The 18,062-nt window shown below is 51.6% G+C and overlaps 1 protein-coding gene across 1 annotated transcript in view; it reads right to left on the reverse strand.

Annotated features, from left to right (window-relative positions):
• Positions 1-1,252: 1,252 nt before the first annotated feature.
• TSHZ1 (teashirt zinc finger homeobox 1) overlaps positions 1,253-18,062 on the reverse strand; it is a 76,375-nt gene continuing 59,565 nt past the window's right edge. Inside the window, exon 2 of the mRNA XM_049697664.1 lies at positions 1,253-5,782. Within this exon, the coding sequence (XP_049553621.1) occupies positions 2,589-5,782 (3,194 nt within the window). The 3' untranslated portion in view covers positions 1,253-2,588. The remainder of the gene's footprint in view (positions 5,783-18,062) is intronic.

An 18,062-nucleotide genomic window follows, 5' to 3' on the forward strand; every position in this document is an offset into this window, starting at 1 on the left:
GGCTGGGGAACTCAGAAGGATGACAAGATAACAAGGTGGCTGATGAATTAGAAAAAGGAAAAATGAAGGAAGGGACCCCCCCCCATCGAGTCCCATGTCCTCACCCCAGTGGTCAACACTCAGCTGCAAGCTTTCAAACGGCCCAGCGGCTCCACGTGGGGACCGAACCCACCCCGTCCCGGCCTCTCACGCCAGTCACACCACCTTACCCGCTGCATCCGCTCAGAATCACAGAACATACATCTGCAGACCTGTGATAAAATCAACAGAACTTCGAAGGATCATCGTGCAAAGACCCCACTACACTCCACCACAGGCCTGTCACTCCTCCCCGTCACCCCTTCAGCCCAAAGTACGTAATCCCCCAGAAACTGAACCAAAATGTCTAAATGGCTTTAGCTCCTAAAGGACAGAGCTATTTACCCATGAAGGTCAGGAGAAGGCAGCAAACCTCCCTGGCACTCTGCGGCCTCAGCACAGATGGTGCAGAGGTGGCCGCCCTGATTCTCCTCCCACAGGGGTCAAGGGCTTGGCATGGAGGGGAATCATGGAAACGGCACAGCTGAGCGCTGTACGTTCTAAGCTTTCTCAGGATACTATTTTATGAAAACTTAAGCAAAAGGTGGAAAAAGAAATTGTCCTGCTCATGTCGTTATGTACTTCCGTGACAAAGAGGCCAGACTCAGCAGGAAGACCCGGACTTCAGGGCCGGGGTCACAGCGCTTACAGGCCTGGAGTGCCGGTGGTCTTCCACGCAGAGCAACACCCCTCCGCCGTGCTCCAGGGCAGCTCATTTTATAAAAACTGTACATTTTTAAAAGTGCAGAGATCAGGCTTTCCTCTTTGGAGCAACGCAGAACCAATTCCAAGCCCCCCAGGGTCTGCTGCTATAGAGCAAGACCTGCCCTTCGACCGCCCCCCACTGTTAAGGCTCCGGACGCACACAGAGGATAACTGTAAACATTTCCAAATAGTGCGGGAGCGTTCTCCGAAGGAAGCACCTCAGTCCCATGTACAAGCCAGCCATCGCTCAACGGCTATCCTCAGGAATCCGGTGGCACCCAGCGGGGTTAAACTTTCTAATTATCATTTTAAGAAATGCAACACTGCTCATTTGAATGAAGCGTGTCAGCCCACAAATCATGAAATGATGATTCCGACCAGGATTTCTGTTGGTTGATTGCATAAGCCATACCTCTCGTTGCTGAAATAACATCTCAAAGGCAAAACAATGACGACATGACAATCTATGTAAATCAAGAACTGCATGTGGGTTTATTTTACATTTGAGAAAACAGTGGATTTAATTGTGTGAACCGAAATGTACTGTACAATATTAATGATAGAACATCAAAATGTATAATTAATAGTGCATCGCTCGCTCTGTTTTCATTTATTTATTTTTGTCTGATATACATGCATCTGGAAAGATGCAGGTTGCAGTAAAATTTCTCTATTTAAATCAAGCTGCAGGAACTAAATTTTATTCAAAAATTGTGGTTGTACACTATATACACAGAAATTTAATATAAAATGACAATATAAAAAGTTAAAAGAGAAAGCATACAGCCAGAAGGTACAAAGAAAGTTGAATAGATTAAAATGGGACGATATGTAACATACAGGAGTTTTTAAGCTGATGCCGGCAATTTACAAGGAAAGGACTCCAACATTTGCCCCATTTTTTTTTTCATTTACCAATGCAGCACGCTTATAGAAAGGTCAGCTTGTACCAAAGCTTACATCTGTAAATAACTATAAACTGCAGTATTTTACAGAAAAAAGAAATAGCATTTTTACACATTTTTAAATAATAGCTTGCATACTTTTTTTTTTTTTTTTTTTTTTGCCGAAAGTGGCATTTTTTCAGCATCCAGAGGGTTTGGGCATAGTGGCAACTGGGGTGTTTGTTGTCGCTGCTGTTAGTTTTTGTTTTGTTTTGTTTGTTTTAAACATGTGAAGTTGTGGCTTCCTAACCCCGAGTCCTAGACAACTTTCTATTTTCCAACAGCTGCATGCATGCTTCCTTCACAAACCAGTTCTGCATATAAAAGCTCGTTTTTTAATTATTAAATAAGTTTTGTGTCTGACACAGCTTTTGATCTGAATGAAATGCCTTTAAGCCTTTTTTTTTTCCTTTTTTTTTTTTTTTTTTGAGTGAAAGGCACAGAAATGCGATTACAGTCCTCAAAGGGTTAAATTTGACACTAGGAGGTTCTATGACCTTTATTGTCATGGCAACTTTGTAATTTTAGGACGTCTTTTCTCATTGTTATTTGTGTCTTTCTTTCCTGCTAAGTAAATGTCTCTGAGGAGTGTGCCCCACTATTTCCTACAAAAGAGAGCTGAACATCGAGAACAGATGTTGAAAATAAAGGTCAGACTTTGACTCACGGAAAAAGAAACGGAACATGCACAATCGGACGAAGAGCATATAAATATAACTACAAAATATGTGTAAGAAAAACCAAGGTCCAGACAGGCAGTCAGCAACAAAGGGCAGGCTGATTTCGGAGGCTCAGGCCAGGCCTAGTGCAGTATGACGACGTTTAGTGCAATGTGCCACGGGCCCGCGCGCGGACCCGGGGCTACTGTTTCTCCAGCTCCGTCACGTAGATCAGGTGGTCCTCGGGGGACTTGCCGTGGGTCTTACTAAGGTGCAGTTTGACTGCGTGCTTGCTCGCGAAAGTCCGGTTGCAGAGCTTGCACTGGAATGTGGAGCCCAGATCGTCCTCGGCGGCTCCCACCGGGCCCAATGCTTTGTTCGCCAGGACTTTGGAAACATTCTGCTGTTCTTGAATCTGATTCAGTGGCAGCTTGGAGAGATCCTTCAAGCTGAAGCCTAAGTGTGTCTCTAGATGACTGATGTACGTGGAAGCAGTTCTGAACTGAGAGGCACAATCGTTGCAAAAGAAAACAGGATGCCCTGTGTCCAGGTTCTTCAGGAACTTGGTCCCCCCTGTCCTCCGCAACTGGTACTTGACGTTGGCCAGCCAGTGGCTGATGGTGGTCATGGAGAGCCCGGTGAACTTGGAGATGTGCACCCGCTCCTGAGGGCCCAGGTCCGACATGATGTACTTACCCTCCGGGGTCTCCCGCAGGCTCGAGGCGAACTGGGCCTGCAGGATGAGCAGGTGCTGCGGATTCCAGTTGGACTGCCGCCCCTTCCTCTTGTGCACGGGCGACAGCTCGTCCACTGCCTCCTCGAAGCTGCTGCCGTCGGCGTCTGACTTCTCCGACACGGTGGAAGGCGTGGAGGACTTGGGGGTCAGCCGGCCCGTGAGGTTCTTCACCATGTCCGAGATGTCCATGAGCGCGCTCTCCCGGAGAGGCGAGGACACGCCGTCGGCAGCGGCCGGGGCCAGGGCCTTGCTCTTGGACTTGGTCAGGTCGATGGGCTGGTCGCTGTTCTCGTAGCAGTAGCGGTCCAGGGTGCCGGGCGGCTTGGCGGGCGGGGCGGGGAAGGCCGGCTTGTCCAGCATGCTGGTGCTGATCTTGTAGAGCATGGCCAGCGGGTCCAGCGAGGGGCTCACGGGCCTGGACACTTTGCCCAGGTGGGTGTTCATGATGGACTGCAGGGCGCTCAGCGGGTTGATGAAGGAGGGCTCGGGTGAGTGGTCCGTGATGATGCCCAGGTTGTTACAGCCGTTGGTGACTTTGGCCTTGAGGGGCTCCGTGCCGTTCGGGGTGTGGGCGTCCACCGCACCCTCCTTCTTGGTCTTCCCCGCATCGGCTTCGGGGCCCTTCTTCTGCTGGGGCCTGCCGCCGCCGCCCAGGTCCTCGGCCCTGGAGAAGTCTTTATTCTCCTTGGCCGCGGGGGACGCGGCCTTGGCCGGCGACCCCTTCTCCTTCTCCGCCGGCCTCTCCTCCTTCTTCACGCTGACCTTGCCCGTGACCTTCTCCACCAGCTCCTCCATGGCCGACACGTTGCTCTTGTGGGGTGGCGGCGTGAGGCTCCCCGGGGAGTGCAGGAGCGCGCCGTGCTCCGAGGACAGAGGCTTCACGCTGCTGGCGTAGGACGCTTGCATCTGCACGCTCTGCACGGTCGGCAGCGGCTTCACGGTGCCCGGCAGCTGGTAGGCGGCGTGGATGCTGGGGTAGCCGCCCCACGAGGGGGCGCCGTTCTGGGCTTTGCTGATGGCCGTGGAGACCGTGTTCTCCAGGGACTTCAGGATGTCCACCCCGCCCCTGGGGCTGTCGTCCAGGTCCTCCTCGCGGAGGTACTGGTAGAGGGTGGTGGGCTCGAACTTGTCGGCGGCGTCCTCACCCTCCTCCTTGATCTGCTTGTCCGCGTCCCCGGACACCGCCGGCAGCGCCTTCTCCTTCTCGGGCTCCTTCTTCTCCTCCGAGGTGGCGGACCCCGAGGGAGAGTCGGGCTGCTTTTTGACGTGGGCGGCGGGCAGCCGCGTGTGCGTGGTGGGGGGCAGGGGAATGGACTGGATCTTCTCCTCCACCATGGGGTCCAGCACCAGCTGCTTCCCTTTCTTGGAGGCGGAGGTGGTCACTTTCAGGAAGTGGCCGGTGACCATCATGTGGGCGGTGAGCTGCTGCAGGGTGTCGTGGGAGCTGCCGCACTCCATGCACTTGAGGATCTGGGCCTTGCGGGCCTCGAACTGCCAGGTGTAGCTGGCCCCGTTCTGGTAGCCGTAGCGGTTGTTGGGCGTCACGTACGGGTTGGCCGACTTCTGGTCCTTGGCTGACTCGCTCGGCGCCACTTCGGCCGTGACGCCCGCCGGCTCGGGGGAGCAGGGGGCCGCCAAGTCCTGCAGCGCCCGCTTTTTGGTGGAAGGGACCAGCTTGGTGATGGCCGGCACCGGCTCCTTGAGAGGCACTTTCTGGTAATGCTTCGTCTTGATCATGTGCACGCTCAGGTCCTGCAGGGACTCGAAGGAGTGGCCGCAGTACATGCACTTGAGTACCTTCTGCGCGTCCTCCTTGCCCTCCATCTCCATCAGGGAGCGCTTCCTGGGCTTGGACCACCGCTTGGTCTTCTCGGAGTCCTTGTCCCTGTTGTTGTCGCGGTAGTGACCCGTCTCGTTCATGTGCACCGTCAGCTCCACCAGCGTGTCGTACGCGGCGCTGCAGTCTTTGCAGCGGAACTTGCTGGCGCCCGTGAACACCGAGCCGTACAGCTTGTTGTTCTGCCGGTAGAGCTGCACGGTGCTGAAGAGGCTGGGCTCGGGCAGCAGCCCGTACGAGGACGTCTGCTGCAGCGTCTTGGCCAGGGCGGCCTGGTGCCAGTCGTACCCGGAGCCGCCGCTGGCGCTGGTGCCGGTGCCGGAGCCGGAGCCCGAGCTGGGGGTGCTCGCCGTGGTCCCGGTGGCCCCCGCGGTACTGGTGGGGGGCGTGGCGGCGGGGGTGGAGCCCTCCTTCTGGCCGGCATCGCTGTTGCCGGTGGTCGAGCCGGACTTCTTCAAATCCAGAGCCAAGCTGGACCAGCAGGACCCCGAGAAGAGGTTTGCATACACGGCCTTGATCTGGGCCAAGCTGTCCTGGGGGTAGGAGACGCCCTCCCGGCCCTGGGCCTCCTCTTTCTCTTCCTTGCAGGAAGAGCTCTTGAAAGGGGCTGGCTGGTCGCTGCTTTCGCTGAACGGCGACCCGTAGCCGGCGTCCTGATTAGTCGCGGTGCTGATGGGGGAGTTCTGGTAGCTCGGGGCCTCCTTGAGCTCCGCCTCCTCATTGCACACGAAGTCGCTTTCCTGAACGTCCAAAGGCAGCCCATCCTCCTCCACGTTTTCTTCATCTATTTCTGCTGCCTTCAGTTCTTCCTCAGGAACGTAAGCTAGGAGAGAAAAATGGAACACCGTGAGGAGACGTAAATCATCTCCAAGGACGCGGCCTCCCCAGCAGTTAGATGATCTTTAAAAAGATGTTTCTCAGCCGAGCTCCCAGGCTACAAGGCTACCTCCACTTTATATATCTACCCCTTCTGCAGCTCGACGGCAGGAAACAGGTTTCCACCAAGAGAATCCCCCCTCCTACATGAATACATTTCCACGGAAGGGCGGCGTCTGTGCTCTTCTTAAAGATGTCAGTGTGGCCGTCACAGCTGGGTGGGAAGGAAAGGGACCCCTGCCCCTCCTCATGCAGGCTCCTCTTTTTGTAAGCAGCGGGGGTCCCTTGTGCCTCCCCGTGGCAGGGGGCAGGGGGACCTGGTTGTCAACTTCTAGGGCAAGATAATACAGACAGTATTCTATGGCTTCCATAAATAAAAACGTTCCTCAATGGCAAGCGATAAAAATACTCTGGTCTCCACTAAAAAGGAGAAAGCGACGTAGCCCCACCAGCGCCCCCCTGCCTGGATGGAGCAGAAGTCTCCCACAGGTGACACCCGACAGGGGTCAAAGAGCCACGTCTGTACAAAGCGGCATTATTCACAAGAGCCAGAAGGTGGAAACAACCTAAATGTCTGTTGACGGATGGATGGGTGAACAAAATGTGCTTTATACAGACCATGGAATATTATTCAGCCTCTAAAAGGAAGGAGATTCTGACATATGCTATGGCATGGATGAACCCTGAGGACGCTACGCTCAGTGAAGTAAGCCAGACGCAAAAAGACAAATACTGTAGGAGTCCCCTTAGATGAGACACCTAGAGCAGTGAGGCTTACAGAGACAGGAAGTGGAACCGTGGTTTCCAGGGCCTGGGGGAGAAGGAGGAATGGAAAGTTGGTGTTTAATGGCTTCAGAGTTTCAATCTGGGAAGACGCAAAGTTCTGGAGGTGTATGGTGGGTATTGTTGCATAACAGGGTGAATGTACTTAATACCACTGAACCGTGCACTTAAAAATGATTAAAATGGTAACTTTTGTGTTACGAATATTTTGGCACAATAAAGCAAATTTTATTCTCAACAAGGCCTATAGTATACGCTACAGTGGCCCGCTACAGGCCACAGCTGCACAGAGGGTGACTTCTCAGGGTGAAGGCGGCATCTCCCAGAAAAACTCAGGATACGGACAGCTGTCCCAAGAAGGGGAGGGATGGACGGCATATAAATCGCTAGATGGAATCTGACCTTCTACTGCAACACATTTTAGATCCTTTACTATGTGACAGATGTTGTCAATCCCCAAGGGGACATCATTGCCTGCACCTCTTAACTGATTTGACCAAAGCACACTTTTCCTTCTTTTTCCTTTTTTTTTTGAGGGAACAATTAGTGTTCCGTCAACTACCTGGGAAATTTGGGGTTAAGGTATTTCCAGAAAGGCCCCATTAAAATGCACTGATACGACCTGAGAGGGTGTCTCATTAAGTAGAATCACTCATTATCACGTTATCAGCACCAGACCCCAAGGGAACGTGGCAGAGAGCACCGCGTTTTCAGGGACAGTGATGGAGAGACAGAGAAGGAGGTGGCTGCCCAGAGGGCGGACGCGGGCAGGAGGGAGACACACGGGAGGGTCTGCGCCCACACGCCGAGAGCTCCAGGCACGATCGCTCGTGAGCACAAGTGAACACGTGGCGAGTGACAGCCGCTCCACGGGGCCCTTCAGCATCCCTGCCCACCCCCGCTTCCCCTCGCGGCCGTCCCCACGCCTGGGTGGCAGCACTGAGCGACCCAGGCACGCATGTCCACGGTGTTTCCCAGCGGAAGGCAGAACTGCATCAGAGTCCACTAACGCGTCAGGGAATTACAGCCCGTGAGTCCCGCGCCGTCGCGGGGGACTCGCTGCCATACCTCCGGGGTGTGTTTGTCACCCACCGGTCCTCACTCTGCGGGTGGCATCTCAGGGCCTGGAACCGCACGCACATGACTTGCTTGGCATCTGCCCACCTGCATGTCCATGTCCCAGCAGAGTGGAATGTCATCAGGCCCTGCTGTATCCCGGGCCTGCCCTGCTCCCAACAGAGCAGCCTGCACCTGGGGGCCCCCAGGCTGAGCTCAAATGCCTCCTGTAGGCCACCCCCAGCCCCAGAGCGACAGTTACTCCTGGAACCACACAGAGCAAACCCCGGCCTCCTAAGGGTCACTGGTTTCTGCCGTTCCCTCCCTTGGACACCTGTCCCCCGTTATCCAGGAGGTGGAGGGGGACCCCTAACGTGCCTGCCTTCCTGGAGCTCGTCTCCCAGGAGAGACATGAAGCTGGGTGAGCAGGCAGCCAGGGGAGCCCCAGGGCGGACCCGGGGGCATCCTGGGACCCGCCGGCATCCCCTGCCCCGGGCCGAGCATCCCCGCGGGGACGCGGCCCCCAGCCCCCCTGCCCAGAGCACTCCGGGTGTGACACCGTGCTCTCCGGGGCCAGGGTGCCGCCGGCTTCCTCCACCCGCCCTGCCTGTCACTCTTGGCCGGTCCCTCCGCAGCCTCTTTCCAGCCACCCTTGACTTCTTCCGTGACTCCTCCAGGGCACGCCCGCGAGCACTGGACCCACGTCCACCTGCGAGGCCACTGGGTGCAGGCCCTCGGCTCTCCCGCCCCGTCGGGGGAAGCTGGCCTTTGCGATGCCTGTAGTCTGAGTCCGCCTCACGGCTGGCACATAGAAGGGGCCCCAGCTGCTGTGACCGGAGTCCGTCGCGACGTGGGCGTTCCACAGGCACCCCCAGTCAACTTCGTGCAGACACACGACTGCCCCTGCCCCCTCCAGCCCCCGCCCCAGTGACAGCCCACTTCCCCCTCCTGAGCTGGGAGTCTCCTGACTCAGCTGTACTGAATCACCCCGAACAAGCGTCCACGCCAGAAGAGCGACGGCTGTCCTCAGTGCCTCCCGTGGTCCAGCTCCACAGCCAGCAGGGCCCCTGCCCTAATTGGGACCCTCCAGGCTCTCATCAGATGTGCAACAGCCGCCCAGCTGGGCCTCTTGCCCTCCTGTCCTGCCACGCTCTTTCTTCCTCCACAACCCCTGAGCTAAAATCGCTGTCAGAGTCCACGAGCTGCACAGGGGGCGCAAATCCTCACGTGCACCCCTCCCTCCGCCACATGTCCAGTCCCCGCGCATCCTGGTCCCAGGGGGCACCCCACCCACATCTCCACCTGGTGACGATGCTCGTCCTCAAGGGGAGGCTCAGATGTCATCTCCTTCATGATGCCTTTTAATCCCCTCCCAGAGTTCATTCCCGGAAGCATTAAGAGATATCTACCTGTCTGTCCTCATAATCAAACCGTGAACTTGCTCATTCAACTAAAATTGCTGAGTGCCACCCCTGCCTACCTCCCCCAGCTGGGCATTTTCTTTCTTCACCCTATTTTAACCCTCACAACCCTTCAAGTTAGCATCCCTGAAAATGCCCATTTTGAAGATGAGAAAACTGGTCTTGGAGAAGTTGACCGACTTCCCCAAGGTCCCAGAGGAGACAAACAAGGATTCAAAGGCGGGTCACCTGACTCCCAGCCGAGGTCAAGCCACTCTGCCAGCATCAGGACCGAGTTACTTTCCTTTGTCTCATTAGCATCTCAATGCCAACAAACACTTTGAGTAAATGCTTGTGAATGAATTAATGACCCCAAGGTAATCCTTTTTTTTTTTTTTTTGGCTGTGCTGCACAGCATGCAGGGATCTTAGTTCCCTGACCAGGGATTGAACCCATATCCCCTGCAGTGGAAGTGCAGAGTCTTAACCACTGGACCACCAGGGAAGTCCCTGGCCCAAAGTAATTCTGTATCAGTGTTTAGGACACCTCTTATGTGCCCATCATACTGTTACAATTGAGAGAATCTCAATGAAAAAAGAGTAAAAGGAGAGAAATTTTTTGACACCCTTTGGCCCAATAATTTTACTTTTGGAAGGATAGCCTCAGAAGGTGACATGAAATACAGAATAAGCTTCATGCACAAAGATGTCCTTTATGGTATTATTCCATATCAAATTCACCACTACCTGAATCTTCAACAATAATTGGTAGTTAGGTGACTTATCGTTTATTCCTAAGATGCAATATTATTCAAACGTTTAAAAAACTATGTTTTAATGACAAGGGGAGAGGCATTCAATGGAAAAAGCAGAAGACAAACCTATTCACATACAACGGAAAAATCCTTTTCGAAAATGTTACTAGTGGTTTTTTTCTAGATAATGAATATATGGGCTTGTTGACTGAAGTGGCTCTTGATCAATATCTCTGTTTTCAAAATCTTCTTCAGTGTTTTCAATTCAACAAGCACGGATTAGCCATTTCACACCATTTCTGGAATGAAATAGCTGGAAACAGCCACTAGCCCGACGACGCTGGGAATTAAGGAGCCTGGAAGGGCAGGGCCCAGCCTGGGGGAGGGAACATGGGAAGGGCTTTGTTCGTTGTTACTTTTATATTTTTTAATGTTAAAAAGTAAGAGGTGGGAAGAACAATGAAGGGGTGCAGATGGCATTAGGGTTCCTGTAGCAGAATTTCGGAGGCGCCGAGAGTCTGCCCGCACAAAGGCCGCCTCCGTCTTCCTCCCAGCCCTGCTCCTGCATCCTCACCTCCTTCAGCCTTCCCTAGGGAGGAGGGTGCCAGGTCCCATGGACAGGAGGCGAGGTCTCTCCTGAGACCCACAGTCCACCAGCTCAGTGGTCACTGTGCTGCATCCCTTTAGCCTTCCACCAGCACGGTCGCTGTCCGTTTCTAGACTCCCAGGATTCCTGCTTTCACCACACCCTCCTCCACTTTGTTCATCCTGATGCGCTGAAGTTCTTTGGCTGCTTTACTATTCTACCGTGTACTTTTAGCTCAGTGTGTCTATTTTTTTAATGAGTGAACTTTTCAATTCTAATTTACAAGGGGCACGAGGAAACACAGACCTAGGGGGCAGCTGGGGGCCATCTGTCTTGTGTCCCCACCACTGGACACCCATCTGACCCCGGAGTAGTTTTCCTGCCCCACCGCGGGGGCACCGGGCCTGGTAGAATCAGCGCTGGAAGGAAGTGCCCCCGCCTCCCCAGGCAGCCTGCCCACGAGCACTTCCCTCCCGCTTCTCACACCACCCTTCCCAGCGCTGGTCCATATATCACCCTACTCGGCAGCGTGCGTGGCCACGTGAGGACGCAGATGATAACAGATGCTAACGGGTACAAGGGATTCCTTTACAGCCGTGCCTGAGCCCCCTCTCCCTACCCCCCAACCTCTCCCACCTTCCAAAACTGGGCTCACATCCTGGAACCAGAGCCCTCAGAGGGATCCAGAATCTACCGGGTTTCACTTTAAGAGTCTGGGCCTGGGGCAGGCGGACAAGGGCTGTGCAGGTGGAAATTCCCAGACCGGACCCCACGGTGCCTGGAAGCAAGACCACTGGACGCCTGGCTTCAGCCCCAGGCGGGGACACACCCGAGACACGTCCCCCCTCAGCCACATCTGTCCCACACAGCGAGTGCAGGAGCGACCCCAGGCGTGCAGGGGGTAGGGATGGCGTTCACCGGCTCGTCCCCGTTGGGTCCACGCTATGGGGCCATTGCTGTGGCTCCCTGTTGAAGGACAGACCCCCATCGTTAGCAGGACGTGAGGACAGACTTACAGAAGGGACAGACCGATGAAGACATGGTGACCCCCATACACTCACTCACCCCATCCTCCGGGCCTCAGTTTCCCCAACAGTGGGGCTATAGGAAGTATTCATGGAAATGGCAGACCACCATCCTCATTACCAAGCCCCCTCTGTGCTTGCTGGCCCCTCCTCCCCATCTCGCCCTGCAGACAGACCGTCAAGATGAACTCGGAAATGTCCACGATGGGCAGTCCTCCCACGGCTGTCAGCTGGCGCCCCGCGCAGCCTCGGGCCTCACAAACTGTTGCTCACATCGCATAAATGGGGACAAGAGGAACAAAACCATGAGCTCTCGTCCCAGGGGAAGTGGTCCCCTCACTGGCCCTTGTCGCTGTGTAGCAACCAGACGTGAGATTTGGGCCGATGGATTATTCGGGATGTTAGCCCTTGAACTTCTGCATCACCCAGGCCCCTCCGCCTTCCTACAGTTTCCCTGATCACAGCCACACAGAGGAAGGAGTGGGAGGTGGGAACTCATACAGAGCACTTCCTGGTTAGGCTCTTCCCCAGGCCCCAGGGGGCGGGCCCTGGAAATAAATGACAAGAATCAGGTTGGGGAAATTTGTTTATCCAAGCTCTCTTTTCCTCATTAGCACACGCAATTGAGAGCTGGCTGTGAATGAGGAAAAGGGAGATTCAAAAGTGACAACTATAAAACACAGGTCTTTGGTCCCTGCTTGGGCACTGGCTTACAGTAAATACCAAACTTGGCTATTGTATTGCCACCTGGTGAAACTATACGATCATACCAAATTACATGTTTAGCTATATCAAACTAGGTTTTCGACTGGCAAACGTGATACCCACGAACAGATGGCCATTACATCAAAATATATCTACAATTCACAAAAGGGGCTTACACACACCTCGGTGATAAATGAACAGCTTCAATTCATCGTAAAATCTTGCAAAACACACTTTCTTCCAAATTTATCATCGATCACTTGTAAAGTAACTTCACCTCTGTTACAAAGAGAGCAGGTGGGTTTGGTGGAAGAGGATATTAGGAAATAAAAAATACAGAGAAAGCACCCAGGTCAGAGCCCATTCCGCGCTACTCTGAAAGGACAGCAACATACAAGTGGGACGTACGTTAATTTATGGAACTAAGTTCTAAATTTTTTGCAGAAAGGTTGACAACCTGCCACGCAAATCTGAAAGGCCCCTTCTGCTGTGATGTAGGAGGAGCAAAAATATTTCTATCCCTCTGGCAAATTTCAGTTGTCTGGTACCAGTCGCTCACGTACCAGTTTGCTAAACCATCTGATTGGTAACGATAATTTCTTTACCTAAAACCCAACAGAGGCCATTTTTTAGAATTGTAGAGTCTGTAAATAAAATGGCCTATGGTTTTTACCGAATTCTAAGTTTCATTAGAAATTCACAGGTAACTTCTTTAAAATAAATATAATGTCTTCCCTTTCTCCCTGCCCCCGAATTCAATTTCAAGTTATGGGGGGGGGTGTCCCCTCCCATTCCTCCCAGTGAGCGCCTCAGGTATTAATCTTAGGCCTGTAGTTTGTTGCAGTTACAACAATGTAATTTAACATTAAGTGGGAAAGCACAAATTAAGGGCTTAAACCTCAATTAAAAAGACTGAAAACTTTCTGTGATTTTCAGCAATGTCAGGAGGAAAAAGGAGAGAGAAAATATATGAGAATCTTGAAAAATTAAAAGAGAAGTTAAAATGAAATGAAGAGCAAAAGCTAAATAACTCTTGTATGAACCTAAGAAAACACGCAGCTATTTCACTACCAACGAACTGCGTGTTAATATACGATGCACAAATTAAAAAGCCAGCCATCCCCAAGACATGCATGGCCAATGCCAAGCATGGGGAAATCCATGTTTTCGGTTATTGCCTCTTGGTTTGGGGAGGGATATACACCATGCTAGGACAGTCTGATGAGTCTGGGTCTACAGACCCAATATTAGCCAATTAGGTCCCAAACCAGGTTCCGACCTGGTATTTTCTACCACCTGAAACGAGAAAAGACTTTTGTCAGATAGAGTGACGGATGACATTTAGAAATCTGGAGGGGAGATTTGGGCTTGAAATATCTCTTCAAATGGCTGAAACAAGAATAAAGAAATGTAACTCAGCACACATCGAACCCCACGCAGGGCTTACGTCTCAGACACGTGTCTCCAAGTTCAAATCCAGCAGCCCATTCTCTTAAACTACAGGGTAAAAGAAGAGAGGAAACATCAAGTCTTTGGAGACTGGGGTGTGGATGGGAACAGGGCAGGGCACACCCCTGCAGTTGTCAACAACACAGCAACTATTAACACAAAGTCAGGAGAACTTTTGTCTTTAAATATATTACAGTCTACATAAATTATGTACCAATGTGATCCACCGAGAGCCAGCATCCCCTTCGTAATTACTGCTGTACTTGGCTGGAAGCTTAATACAAGGTCACACGTACCTGACTTCCTTGAAATCCCCTTAATAACAATAATGGCGTCTGAATTAGTTACATCCACACTATCATATCAGAAAGTATCGTTCTCTTATCATGATAATTGGGTTTATTCTTACTATTACCAGTGAATTCTCCTAATTGCTCTCCTAGACGCTTTTTTGGAAATTTTGCCGAGGCAGAGGCAGAGAGCTAGAGAGACAGAGAGACTAGTCAAAACTTCCAAGCTCGGACAGAGTGATTACTTGTCACGATCTTTCGTTTTCAATACAAGCTACAGTGTTCTAAAAATTCACATGGGTACAAATATACCAACATACATTAAAATATTTGTAGAAATTTTTATTGTTAGTGATGAAACTGAGAACAACATACGTCACGAAGTGAATGAATACAACTGTTTAGCCTAAAAGATCTGGATGAGAGCAGCTACTGAATCACAGAAGACAGAGGCAACTCAACGTCGTTGCATCTTCTCTGCTAAAACCCTCAGCTCCCCTCTGCCCTCACCTACCCGCACCCTGCGGAACTCTGATGAATGAGTAAGCCTGGAAATGGTAACTGCGGTATGATATCCTCCTTTTACAATTACTTCCAGAAAGAAATGACATTCCTCCCCATCAAATAAAACAAAGACTCCAAATCATCATTTCTGCGATTTCTTTTTGTGTCAAAACAGCTTTGGCGTCACTCCCCCCGCCCCGCCTGAGCCAAGCACGCGGCGTGGAGCGTGACACGGTGAGCACACGCGGCGTGTCCTGCCGTCAGCGGGACAACGCGCAGAGCAGCTGTGCCGGCCTCGGCGTCAGGACGAGCACAGGCCAGGCGAGAAGCCACCAGCCTCCACGTGGGTGTGGGTGTGTGAGTGTGTGCAGGTGTGAGCACATAAAAACCACAAAACTCATAGACCCCATCAGCCCCGAGATGAGAACAAGACAACTGGATCTTACAGTTAGACGTCACTTTTTTAAAACAGATTAAATCTTGTTAATATTGTTTTGCCATAAAATGCGCCTTCTAGATGCCAACGTGTCCCTAAAGACGTGCTGTCATCCTGAGTCACATAAAATCCCGTGCGTTCTGATGCACGTGGCCAGAGGGTAAAGTATATGGTCCCTGCTAGAGGTGAAACTGACACCAACAACGTGTGCCCCGGTGGTTTACAATGTAAATACACACACATTGTCTGGAAAAATATGTTCCTCTCAAATTGTCATTATACAATGAGGCACGTGCATCTTCAGCGAATTAGATCGATTCTTTTTCTCAACTACCAGCCCAAATTTTTTTTAAATATCTTTGCTTCTTTAAAGAAAAGAAGATTTGCTCTGATATTCAACAGTCATTTGAAGAAGGGGGAGAAGTGACAGCTGTCTTTGGTTTTTAATGGCTAAATGTAATAAAGTTCCAAATTCCCCGGAGTCTGAGTAACCCTGGCTCTGAGCAATTAGAGCCAGGGTTCCTCAGACAGATGAGCAAGAAGTGTGGGTGCCTCACTGAGAGAGCAGAGCAACAATAGAAGAAAGGCTTCCCCCGATCATGATTTGCTTTCTAAAAGCCAGCTTGAAATCTATCCTTTGCCATCCAGCAGATACCAACTTGCTTACTCAAAATAGCCACTCACACAAGGTAACCGGCACGCATCCGTACCTGTTCCTACCTGATGACAACACGTCCCGATGAAAACTGAAAAACGTGTTCTTTCAATAAAAGATGCTCAGCTTCTGCCATGCCCCCAAATTCAGATATCTGGAATCGTTCAGATATTGGCATTTAATATAACAGGCCAGATGACTAAATGTTTCCATCTTTAACTGACTTGGATTTTAAGTAATAGCATCTAGATAGAAGAAAGGTAGTGATACTGGAAAAGGCAATGTATGAATATAGCATTTTAGTGTGAAAATATGTTGAGTAACCCACATTAACACACTTGAATTTACAAGGATGTTATAGCACGCTTGGCATACAGAGTAGTCCTTTGGCTAGAAAAACTGATTTTTCTGGAAGCAGGGCGACAGGTATAGGATATCTCGGGAAGAGGAATTGAGTTCCAGTTTGGTTTGTTTTGTTTTTTGTGGTACGCGGGGCTCTCACTGTTGTGGCCTCTCCCGCTGCGGAGCACAGGCTCCGGACGCGCAGGCTCAGCAGCCATGGCTCACGAGCCCAGCCGCTCTGCAGCATGTGGGATCTTCCCGGACCGGGGCACGAACCCGTGTCCCCTGCGTTGGCAGGCAGACTCTCAACCACTGCACCACCAGGGAAGCCCGCGTTCCAGTTTCTGAGGAAGGTTAAACAGCACTAGCAGTTCAAATAAAATGGCTCTTCCTCATACGGACAAGGAAGGGAGTAAAATGACGTTTCAGACAGAGAGAAAGCCATTCTAAAAGTGGATCATTTATAATGACAGGGAAATGCAGAAAAGCCAAGTTCTCTTCCCTCCCTCTAAGTTTTCGAGACAGGGGTCTAAGAGGTGTCCTAAGAGCACCCTGGGGTTTTACTGGCTGAAGATAACCCTTGCTGGCAGCCCATCAGGGAGGAGGAAAGAGCCTGCCCCTACTCACCTCTCCCCCGCCAGCCAACCACACCCCTGCCTCCCTCCCTCGGCATGAAAAGAGCGTGTTATTAGCAGAGGTCTGCTGGGGAGGCCAGCGCCTCGTGCTGGTGGTTCTCCCGTGATCCTAATCTCCAAGATTTACCTGCTTTTCCTCTTCTATCTGATAAACTATACATTCCAGCATTCTCATTAGGGTTCCCATCACCAAAGGGAGTGGAGATGAATCAGTCACAGCCCCCTCCCCGCTTGGCTCTGTCGAGGTGATTTCATTGAAACGTTCATTTCCATCCCTGCTGGCAACATCAGAATGGAAGTATTTAACCTGTTTCCATTACTTATACAAATTACCATGATGGGGTAGGACAGGCGTTAGCATCGCGCACGCAACTGACTTCCACACATTCTTCACAGGAAGCGTGAGAAGGAACGTTGCTAGACCATATTATCCAGGCTCGATAATGTTCTCCCTGTTACCAGATTCATTAACTTGGCACACTGGCATTTCACTTGCTTTCTGTGGAAAAATTGCCGGGCTAGCTGGGCTCATTTAATTTGGAGAAGGAAAGCTTTGTCAGCGATGATGTTTTGATCAGGTGCGCTAAGAAGGCGGGGAGGGGAGGGGGGAGGGGGAGGAGGGAGGGGCAGGAAACAAGCCGGGGAACAGGAAACAACCTTGTCGAAAATGTTACCTTCCTGATGCCAATGATGAGAGCGGAGTCAGTGAACGACGCCGGTACTCAAAGATGGCTGTCACTTCAGATAGGCACCGGCACGACTCACCTAGACACCTAGACACTTTGGTGCAGCTAAATCCTGCTGCATTATTGAACACCTGGAGATGGGGCTCAGGCAAACTGCGGGTCTGGGATGCCTGGGGCATTCAGCAGTGAATTCAGCAGGTGGATGGATTTCACTCCCCTTCTGCATCCTTAAGTGAGGCTGGGGATACAGTCCCCTGGCTACAAAGACGGAGGAGGGGCTGGAGTCACAGTCTGGGTTCCAGCCTCGAGCTTTCTTCCCTTTATTTTCCCCTGAGATCCAAAGCAGGGGCTAGAGCGAGGCTCCGAGCCATCAGGGGAGACTCGGGGCCCTTACACTAGTCATTCTTTTCCTGGTTAGAAACCTCACGGAAACAATTCCTGGTTAGTCTAAAGACATTTCCTCTTCTGATTTCTTCTGGAAGTCCAAGGTGCCCTGAGTCAACCTCGAGACCACACCTCTAGAAGCTCTGGCTGCGGGTGGGAGTCCTGGAGGACGTACAAGGTTCGACAGTTTCTAGGAAACGGTTTGAAAATAAAAGATTCCTTCATGGAGCATCAGAAACAAATTCTATTCCAGCTGTTCTCCCAGGAAAGCCTTCCTCCATGAGCCCAACTGAAGGAAACTCAGCCTCAACTCCACCTTCTCGCTCGGTTTCCGTGTTTCTCTCTTCCAGCCTGTCTGCTTTGGTTCTGTTCATGAAACTGCTTGGAAAGAAATGCCGGGCATGTTTAAATCATTGAGAAAAAAAAAGGGGGGAAAGAAACTATTCTGAGGGAGAGAGCACATACGAAAGCCCATCCAAACGACCGTGTAGGAGTGGATTGGAAAGAGGATATCAGCAAAGCCAAGCAACACCTAGA

Source organism: Orcinus orca, chromosome 15 (genome assembly GCF_937001465.1).
Source record: "Orcinus orca chromosome 15, mOrcOrc1.1, whole genome shotgun sequence".
In the NCBI taxonomy this organism is placed as follows: Eukaryota; Metazoa; Chordata; class Mammalia; order Artiodactyla; family Delphinidae; genus Orcinus; species Orcinus orca.